This window comes from Gambusia affinis, linkage group LG17, assembly GCF_019740435.1.
Source record: "Gambusia affinis linkage group LG17, SWU_Gaff_1.0, whole genome shotgun sequence".
In the NCBI taxonomy this organism is placed as follows: Eukaryota; Metazoa; Chordata; class Actinopteri; order Cyprinodontiformes; family Poeciliidae; genus Gambusia; species Gambusia affinis.
Genome location: NC_057884.1, coordinates 2045123 through 2056085, shown reverse-complemented (window position 1 = coordinate 2056085; position 10963 = coordinate 2045123). Strand labels below are relative to the sequence as shown.

General features: G+C 39.9%; 1 protein-coding gene across 1 annotated transcript in view; it reads right to left on the bottom strand.

Moving 5' to 3' along the window:
- Positions 1 to 4330: 4330 nt before the first annotated feature.
- Positions 4331 to 10963, bottom strand: part of vcanb (versican b) — a 33026-nt gene continuing 26393 nt past the window's right edge. The window contains exons 13-17 of the mRNA XM_044095874.1: positions 10478 to 10636; positions 10321 to 10403; positions 7841 to 7985; positions 6824 to 7006; positions 4331 to 6745 (exon numbers count right to left, since the gene is read on the bottom strand). Coding sequence (XP_043951809.1) covers positions 6522 to 6745; positions 6824 to 7006; positions 7841 to 7985; positions 10321 to 10403; positions 10478 to 10636 — 794 coding nt within the window. The 3' untranslated portion in view covers positions 4331 to 6521. The remainder of the gene's footprint in view (positions 6746 to 6823; positions 7007 to 7840; positions 7986 to 10320; positions 10404 to 10477; positions 10637 to 10963) is intronic.

Genomic DNA, 10963 nt, shown 5'->3' with positions numbered 1-10963 from the left:
CAAAGCAGAACCAGAATCAGCAGAGATTAACACACAGTTAGTAAGAATGCATAGAAACAAAAACTGAAACCCTGAAACTCCAAACCAGATCAAACCAAAATCCTGCTATGACTTTTTGGCTCAATTCATATCACTTTTAGGTTTAAGTTACTTTCAGGATATGTTTGCCATGTTATTTAAGGTTCAAACAGTAAAAATACATGAACCTGTCTAAACCTACTTCAACCTTTATTTGCCTTTATTTGAAGCAGAAACAGACTGACATCTTTGCAGCTGTTTTTTTTTTTCGGTGCTCATAACAAAGAGAAATAATGTCTTTCCTTTTCCATCAACGGATAAATTCGGATTTCCACCGTAATCAACAGTTTGGAGTTCATAAAATCTAAATCTGTGCTGAAAGTGTGCAGCCCACTCCCTGGGTGGCAGATGAAAATACAAACGGCCGGATGAGATTAAAGAGGAAACGCTTGGTGACAAAATGTTGATGGCACATAGTCAGCTGAGGTCACACACTGGATGAAGATGTGCTGGCATTAAGTGGCTCCTGACATGATGTCTAAACTCTCCCAGACAAATTACTGAACATTATTTCATTTAGTTAAATTTTTTATTTCTTTCACCCAGTCATAAATATGGATAGTTCATGTAACGACTAAAAGGAATCATGAATGAAGTGAGGCAGAAAGAAATGTGAACTTGTAATGTCTGCACCATCTGAGATATTCAGACTGTTACAAACTTCTGAACGCACAAAAAATAAACCAAGAATCCACAACAAGACATCGGCTTATTCGGCGTCAAATCGCTTCGGCGGGATTATTTCCTAATGTCTCACTTTGTACATATATCTAAAAATATTTTACTCAGCTCATGAAGTTTCAATAAGTTTAACTGTATAAATATTGCATTGTGGGATCTCCACTCCCACTCCTAACAGCTCTGTTCTGTAAATCTACATATGTTTTACATTTACTACTCCACACTTCCACACAATATGTCAGATATGGAACAAAATGTAACTTGTACAAAACATACAATGTTTATCATTTAATATATTGTTAAAACAGTTTAGGATACTTTACTTTTAGATTATATTTTGCATGATTACACAGCTGACCTTGTGACAGCCCAATTTCAGCTCTGTTTCCTAATTCATATCTCTGCTCCATAACGAAGCATTAGGACCATACTTAGAAAAAAAAAAAAATAAACTATGAGATTAAAGCCATAGTAGCTATTATGAGAATAAATAGCCATACTTTTGTTCTCATAATATTGTGAGAATAAAGTCGAAATAATACGAGAATAAAGTAATCCTATTTTGAGAATAAAATCGTACAATAACAATTCTCTTATTCTCTTATTTTTATTATGCATTTATTTTCTGATAAAGCCCCTAATTACTCTGTTGTACTGCCCAACCACAGCGCCTGCAAAGTCAAATTTTTCATTTGTACTCCTAGAGCCAGGATGCTCTTCACCCCTCCGGGATGTTTATGACTATCCAGGGCAACAGTGACAGTGATACCCCGAGTAAGAGTGTGGCTCCAGAACAGTCGACAGAGCTCATTTTGAAGAAACGAGCTGTTTCCCAGTGTGAAAAATGTATCTCTCAGGAATATCAAAGATCTGGAAACAGTATTGATATTCTGGGCATTTCTTCACTTTGTTCTCTTCTTCTCCTCCTCTTCCTCCATGGTGCACTCTGCAATGAAACCTGCAGCTCTCTGAAAGGAACGCAGTTATTGAGCTGAATTATGACATCAAGAGGGACACATGTTTGTTCATGAGGTTCGCGCATCAGATGTAGAGAGGTTTGTCAAAAATCTTGACACACGTTGATAAATTGTTGGTAATGTTGACCTGTGTGGTGACCTTTACTCGCTGTCTGGACTGACTGTTGGTCACTCAGACAACGCTCTGATAAGCGCCTGTGAAGGCCCCACACGGTTGGGATGAAGTCGAACGGTTGACGCAGAGTCATGTGGTTTCGGGACATTCGTTTTCACACACACCTTTTTTCTGGGTGAAAAATGTGGAAGTAGTTGAGTAGTTGGGGCTGTTGTACACATAAACAAACACACCCACAAAAGTCTGAGCAATCTCACAAAATCTTCGAGTGGAGGCCGTGAAGTTTACTAGAGGGGCAAGAAAGGGAGGACAGCAGGAGGATGAGAACAAAGTGATGCAATTTTTGTGCCGCAACTGCGACAATAACTACTGATTTGGGCGTTCGGGCCCGATCATGCAGAGCCCTTAATACGTCCTGATGCCATACATATGTTACGTTATGCTCCTCTCCTGTCTCGAAGCGCGCTGCTTTAGCTTCAAGTCAGGCCATTATTTTTCTGCGCTTAGCTATGTTTGTCAGTCGGGGTATTTTATTTTATTTTTCTTTGTTCATTGGGGATCTTCGTCGTTCCAGTTGGAAACCTTTAAGATCTTGAAATAAAAAGTCAATTAAACGCATCATAATCCCTGGCATCTTCATGTGCCCACCATCACCACGTAGGAGGACAACTAATGAGGCAGGCTTTACAGCAGATAGAAAAAAATAAAATAAAATAAACCAACGTTGGCCAGAGGGAGGCTGTTTGACTCCACAGACGGATAGTTCCTGAGTCATGCAGTAATGCAGCACGTGTGTTTCCACAGGGAGGGGTCACACCTCCACTGAACACAGGGCCAATTCACCGAGCTCCTTACACTCAGTTCTGTAACCGTAGTTCAAGCTTCCTGCCAAAGTAAAGGTTGCTTTTAGGAAGCGAATGAGAGCAGCTTTGGTGACGTCTTGGTTTTCATGTTGACGCACATGAAAACACATGAATCCAGTCGGACACTGGATTCATGAAGGCTGTTTGTGTTAAACATGAGAAGTCAGCTGCCAGGACTCAGGTTATCTGCAACATTTCTACCATAACTGGTATCAGAGGCATCTAGCATGATTATCTAATAAAATGAGTTTTTGTGTTTCATGCACAGTTTGTGTGGAAGAAAAACAGCTGAAAATAGCAAACAATATCAGCTTTCTTCACTTCAGGTGCAGTAAAGTTTGAGAGAGAGAAAAAAAAAAGACATCAGAGTTCTCAGCTGTTCAGCATGATTCAGATGTTCCCACAGCAGCTCCTCTGTGACTGAGTTTAGCTGTTTGAGGGAATCACTGAAGATCTTAAACAAACCGTCAGTCTGACCAGAGTTTTTAATGACCCGGTCCTCAGTTTGAAAAAATGACGCTGCAAAAAATTACACCAACATGAAAATCCAGATTACATCATGTTCTTATTGATTTCTCTTTGAAGCATTGGATTAACCCTTTAATTGTCACCCCAAATACTGTCACATGCACCGGCGTCCTCATGGCAGTTAAAGGGTTAATACATAGTGTCATCTGTAAAGCTCTCCTTGTTTTGTTTGCTTTTACTTTTTTATTTTTCTTGTTTATTTTTCGGCATTGTAATTTTGTATCACACAATAAAAGAAAACTGCTAAACATGGATTGTTGCAACTTCATTTCTTGTCTTTTTTCATTTTAGCTTTTCGTAATATAAAATAAGATTTAAATCGTCCGACAGAGTGAACAGGAAGACAACATGAAGATGTTTTAGTTAGGACTGTCTTTGGTTCTACAGTCACTTTAGGTCATGAAATCTGCCTCCTCCTGATTTTGATTATACAAAATAACTTTCAGTCTAAGTTAGCCTGGCGGAATGATTGACTCCAATCTCCACAATATCTGAAATACAGATACAATGTAGGTTCCGGTGAGTAAGAGAGAAAACAGTGTTTTATAGTGTTTGATGTTCTATGATTTCAATTTAAGAAAAATAAAGAATTCCTCAGGATTATCTATTACTGATTAATTTGAAGTTTGGCAGAAACAGACAGTGCGTCGTGTGTGTGTGTGGTCACTGCTCAGTCGGGACGCATCATGGAGGTTTCAGAACACAATATCAATTCTAGAACATCTGTGGGACTTACTCATCTCTGAGTTTCTGAAGTGAATTTAGACCAGCATCACCAGAAATACCCAACTGCACACACTCAGGATCCTTCGCATTATTCCACAGTTTGTAGTGACTTCAAATACTAACAGCTACAATAAAAATGAGACTACAATCATAATAGCGGCCTGATTAAACTGCTTTTTCACCGTCAAAACAGTACTCATGCTTTTTGGAACAAATATTGAAATGATTTCTGTGGTCTAGTTTCATGCCGTTCATATTCATCTGATTCTACATCAGAAGGTGTGCAGACTGTAGAGCGGGAGATGAGAGCAAAGAGCAAGAAATCCCACCAGCACCTTTTTCAAAAAGCTGTAAAAGTTTTATTACAACGTCTCGACTTTAAACACAAATACAATAAAACACCGATAATGAGATGTTGCGCAGTTAAAAATGGATGGAACAATGATTACATAAAAAATAAGCCTTTTGCGCCACAGATATATCAAGTACAGTAATGACATGATGTAGAAAAATATTTCAAAAGGAGCATGAAAAGGTTGTTTATGTCTGTCTGTTATTTCTAGGCTTCAGAACACAGATCCCAGCTGTGCAGCATGTGGATGACAAAAAAAAAAAAAAAAAAAAAAAAAAAACTCATGATGGAGAAACTACAAGAACTGGTTCGGTCAATTTGTTGCACTGATTTTGAGTTGCACCATGTCGAAACACATACAGTGTGTATCAGAAAACAAACAAACAAACCAAAAAAAAACAACCTAGTAATGCACCATGGTAACAATGTTTTAAATTCATATTGATGAGAGGCAAAAATCTGTAAACATTAAGAATGATAATAAAGGATAAATCACCTCTGGCCCAACAGCCTTTACTTAATCACAGTCCATTCATAGTAAAAGTATGTAATAAGTTAAAGTCAGATGGCTTCATAATACATAGCTCAAGAATAACCGGAACAGCACACACTGCAAATTTTGAATATTCCATTTTTATATCTTTGTGTGCATTAATGTCACGTTTTCACCCCAACAACATAAAAAACTCTAAAGAGAAAACAAATCGTAAAAACAACTATGCGGTTAGAATACGAAAAAGATAAAATTTGCTCTATATATTATAATTTTATATTTGAAAAGTGATCTGCTTTTAATATTTTGGACTTGTTTTAGATCGGCATTGGAACTGGCCAGTGAATGTACGGTCTGCATTTGTTTCTGTGCAGGTAAGATAGCAACTGCTCACAACCTCTCTGCAAATGACCACCTTAAAATAAAAAAATAATCAATCAAACTGTATAAAAGGATCCAACAGGCTGTGTCTGACTGATCTTGGTGTTTTATGAGTAACTTATCCTTTAAGCATTAAATAAGGCACCAGTGCGACTGCTCAGCTAACTGATATGTTGTTTTTGAACACATTCTCTCTGGTGGGCATCACAGCTCCCTCCATGGCCACATCCAGAAAGATTACTTTATGGAACATGCAAACTTTATGTTTCTTTTAGGTCATATTTGATATATAGAGCATTTTTATAAAAACTGAAGGCAACACAGTTACTTGAATGTGCCTGGAAAATACATAATACTGCCCCTTTAAATGATGACATACATCAACCTGGCATAACATTATGACATGCTTGCCTAACATTGTGTCCGTCCCCCTTTTTCTGACAGAACACCTTTGACCAGAGGAATGTTGGATCCCTCTGGACCACAGAGGTGGGCTGTGATGTCCTGCACATCAGCGGTAAACTCAGCAGGTGTCAGAAGTGGAGAACAATCCTTCCATTTGTCCAGCACAACCTGCAGATGCTCAGTTCTTTGGAGATCTGGGGAATTCGGAGGTCAAGTCAACAACATCCATTTATTGATGCGTGACTGAAGCTGTTCTATTGCTGCTGCATGCCAGGGTGCATCGTACTGCTGTAAGGACCCAAAGTCATCTGGGAAAACCGTTTCCAGCCTGCCTGTTGGATTGGACTGAAACACTTCTCATCTAGCCCTCACTTTGAATACTAGTGGTTCATATGCTATGCAGTCTTTCTGGTACTAGGAATGTAATTTATATTGACCATATTCAAAACGTTATTACAAAAATGGTAGTTTCTTGGTGTGCTTTTACAAAAAACTGTGTTTTCTTGCTCTATAAAAGGTAGAGCTAGAGAGTCCTCTCATCCACATACGAAACCTTCTGCCATGTTGTGACGTATTTGGCAAAGTGTCCTCAGCACGAACATTTTCTAAAACTTAAAGCAACAAGAAAGAGTGTCAATGACTCAAGTTTTGCGACGTATGAAAACTGAGACAATTGTTGAGTAAAGAAAAAAATGAATCAGTCCCAAGTGTTACAGTTAATATCCTATTGTTTTTTGTTTGCATTTTTTTTTTTTTTTTTTTAGAAAATACATGTTGACACATCTCACATGTTGTTCTTGTGAGATCCATCAACAGACAGGCGATCTAACAACACTGCTTCTGTCTACCGATGCCTGCGGACCAACAAGGCCGGTCCACATTGATCTGTTTGCCGATTCTCGAACAAAAACCTCCAACTCATTCAGTGACCGGGCTGATCCCCCTGGTTGGCGTGCTTCTTCTGCCTGAACAGCTGCTGAACTCGGGCCTGGAAGGGGCTCCAGAGGCTCTGCAGGATGCCGTAGCTCTGCTCCTGCGTCTGATTGGCCTTCTCTTGGCCGTTGGTGTGATGGATGTGGTTCCTCTGTAGCTCTTCCCTCTGGTTGCCGTAGTGCTCAACAATCATTGACTGGTGGTAGGTCGCAGCTGAGAGAGACAGATAAGAAAAAAAGTGTCAGCAGAATAAGTGCTGCAGGCGTTCAGTCCCGTTCTGAGCTCACTTACGACTCATGCAGGTGATTTTGGGCGTCTCCCACTGGCCGTTGGCGCAGCAGCGGACGGTTGGGGTGTGTCTCTGGATGAAGCCCTTTTTGCAGTGATAGCGGACCAGGGAGTTGATCTCATAGCGGGGCTTCTTTGCGCCAAACACTTCGGCGTGCTTCACCAAAGGCGGCTGGCTGCAGGCCACTGGATGGTGAGAAACAGAGAGCAGCTAGAGCGACGGACACGTTCTGTCATCAGCAATGGACAGTGCAGCTACAGCTAAACACAACTCATAAACATTATATGTTAGTTGGAGAGAGATAAAATTAACCAGTCTGAGCTACTGGGTGTTCAGTCATTCTCCCTCAGCTGTAGATACAATGGTATCAAAAGTATCAATATTTTTTATCTTGGTATCAGAGGGAATATCTGGAAGCAAGGAAGGTTTGCAGCATCTGAGAGTGAAAATAAAGTTTGCTGTCAAATTGTAAATATATGCTGTATGTTCACAGCAACAACACAAAATCTCTTTTTGTGTTTTTGCACACACAAAAAAAACACAATCTATTTCTATAAAATAGACTTGTAGACTATTTTCTAGTGCAAATAACTTGTTATTTTAGTACACTTCAAATAGGACAAAGCTATCTTCAAAGTAAGTATAGGAGGTTGTTTTAAGTTAATAATTCATTAATATTAATGAACCAGTACTTGTTCCACTGTCAGGTTATTTCACTTTTAAGATGAGAAAAATGTCTTGTTATAAGTAAAATAACTTGCCAATGGAACTAGTAATTTCTCTTTATCAACATTGAGGAATTATTGGCTTATAACAAGCTCATATTTCTCCCTGAAAAACTATATTTACTGTAAAAACTAGATCAAAAATACTAAACACAATTTTGAGTTTTGGAAGTGTAGACAGCCTAGCATATTGTGTGCCTGTGCTCCGACACCAGGGGGCGCTACAGAAAGACGTTCAGAGTAGTTCTGACCAATGAGGGAACTGAAAGGTTGGACTTGCGGGTTGGAGCCCACCTGTTCCCTTCTTGCAGGTGAAGGTCAGGTGGTAATTACAGGGCACGTCGTTCCACTGCCCCCCCTCATGCCAGATCATCACCACGCAGTCCTCCCCCGACTGGAAGAAGCTGTCCGGCTGGTTGGGCCTCCAGTTGTCATATTGCTGCCAGAACACGTTTCATTTTAGTGATGAATTTTAGTCAAACAACAATCAGACGCTCAAATATCACGATATTATACTCAGATTGGACTTTTGAAATTCAGATCTTGTGTCCTTTTTGAGCAAATAATGGAAAACTGCATGCAGTGGGCATAATCATTTGTTTTGCTTTTATTATTTTTCCCCCCCTGTTTTCACTTTTTGTCTGTTGGAAATAGATAAATAAATAAATAAATAAATAAATAAATAAATAAATAAATAAATAAATAAATAAATAAATAAATAAATAAATAAATAAATAAATAAAATGTCCAAAAATATAAAATGCTGACTCTTTGAAACTGAAACATTTCACTGGCTTTTTTCTAGAAATTTTTTAATTAAAAAATTTCAGGGGGGGTTTTCTAGCAAATTTTCAACTTTTCAAACTCAGATATTTCCAAGTATTATAGTTAAAAATGTCTTAGTTTTTGGTGAAAATGTACTCCTCTTTTATTCCCTACATCGGTTCTAATATGCTGCTGCAATTATTTATTTTCCAGTAATTTCTTGCAGGCTCATTTTTCTTTGAACGGTCTAACTTGAAAAAAGTCAGCATCGGATTCTTTCCTCATTCTGCCAACCATACTTAATGAATGAAAGGAAAAGGGTACAAAATGTACCCGGAAGCTTAATGAGTAAATGAAAACTGGAAGTTATTGCATAGTAACTGATCTCTAACATCTGCAGACTCATGCAGGAGTGAAGCTGCAAAACACCAGCAGCTACCATCACTCTTCTTTTTTCTCACCAGGAGCTGGATGTATTTCACTGAGCCACCAGACGGTGGCGCTGGCAAAATAACCCAGAGATCAGGGGTGGAGAAGCTGAAGCCTCATGTAGGTTGGAGTAAACACCCAAACAAAGAGGGTCCTGTGGTTTGGTTCAGATGGCGCTGGTAGTGAGAAGAAGTGAAGCTGCAGGTTTAACGTCTCTGGGTGTGTCCACTTCCTCAATGATGACACATCAAAACAACATTTTTCTTGTTGCTCACATCAACTAATCTGGCCCACATGCAGCCCAGTTCTCCCAGAACACACACATGTGCAGCTGTGTTCGGGTTCCATGTCAAACAAACACAGGTCTGCAGGTCCGTCGTCAGGGCCTCCGTGTGTCACGGTATTGCTAGGTCATCTGTTAGCAAATATTTTACCGTAACTCAGACTCCGTCTTATGGTAAGGTAAAAAGAAAAGAAAAAGTTAACGTTTTAAATTCTTAAACTGCGGCTGTGTGCAGCAATCTGCAGAACGCTGAGGAAAAAAAATCTCTCCAGATTCCGTGTGTTTACATGATGCTTAATGTGTAAGCTGCTTATAAAAGTAATTTACAGCAAATTCCTGTGTTTCTCCAGCATGTGATCTGTGTGTGTGTGGAGGTGTGTGTGTGTGTGTGTGTTTTATAGCTGTAATCAGTAGATTGAACAGTATCTGATCACCTTTATCTAAACATCCTGAGGCACTTTTGATTTCTGGAGCAGAAAATAATTATTAGATTCAGATTAACTGCCTGTCAGAAGTAGAATCAGCTAATTGCTTCAGCCTGCTGCTCTACAGTTGATTGTTAGGATGTGCTTTCCCTGTGAGCCGTGCACCTCAGTCTGCCGGGCTCTCTTACAACAAAAAGGAAAAAAAAACAAGGTGTAACTAATGTCAAAAGGCTGGTATTATGTATTTTCCAGCCACACAGTGTGGCTTCATATCAAGTTGTCAGAAAAATGTTGCAAATATAACTTAAAAGAAATTTGACTTGGTAATTTAACGTTTTGAAATTGGGCCTCTGTCTCTAAGAAACTCTGACCTTTTCCCCAACACTCTGCCTCCAGGAAGTCGTCACAATATGGCTCCTCTATTAACCCTTTGACAATGTTTTTACAGCGTTGCTCTGAGCTGGAGCTCCTATAATGAGCTGGTGAACTTCCACCAGGTGTTTGCTAATTGCTGCAGGCTAGTCTGAAGGAGCAGCTCTGTAAGGAGGAAGGCTGGAAGCTGCAGCTCCAAGAAGGAGTTTTGTCCTCCTAGGCGGGGCTAGGTCCACCCAGGTGTTCTGCTCAGCTGAATGGTTTCCCCGGGAGAGTAAAATATTTCTCAAACATGCATGAAAAAAAAAATCAAGGCAACACTTGAGGGCAACATGAAAAAAGCCAATTTCACTCAATATTGGCCCTTTAAGTTTTTTGTTTCAACTATTTGATAATTCTACCCTTTTTCACTGCTAACAAAAAACAAATTGGAAGTTTAAAATTTGCTCAATCCGGTCCACTCGGATCATTGAACCCATCACCCGCCATCATCGGCTCACCATTGGATTCCCGTCGGTCCACCTGAAGTCTCTCTCAAACATTCGGTCATTCAGGCCGATCCACTGGTAGTCACTGCCCAGACCTGCAGATGGATGGACGGACGGCCTGGTCAGTGAAGCGGAAGAAGCAACGCAGCTCTTCCTGCGACAGACTCACGGTTGACAAAGATCTGCTCCTCCCGCGACAGGATGCTGGTCAGGTGGCCGCCGTGCAGACGACACTCTCTCTCCGCAGCGTCCCACGTCCGCCGGTGTTTGAAGTATTTGTAGCAGTGGGACTGAAACTTGGCCCAGCCGATCCCACACACCTCAGTGTCTGCACACACAGAAACACGGCATGCTAAACACTGCCAATGCTAAACACACAGTTCTTATAATGATAGTATGATTATGAACTCTCCATCTTGTGGTTGCATCCTCGATGTAGTTTAGATGCGTTTCATCATTTACTTTGTAGTATTGTATTTGGTCAGGTTTCTTCGGTATTATTTGTGTTTGTCAGTTAGCCACTTGGCTACAGTCTCATGTATTTACAAGAAAATGTTCATTAATATGCATTGTTGCAATTTTAAAAATAAACGGAGCTGAATTACAACACAAGCAGAGGATACTGCTCGCTTTGCATGAATGAAAAAGGTTTTAT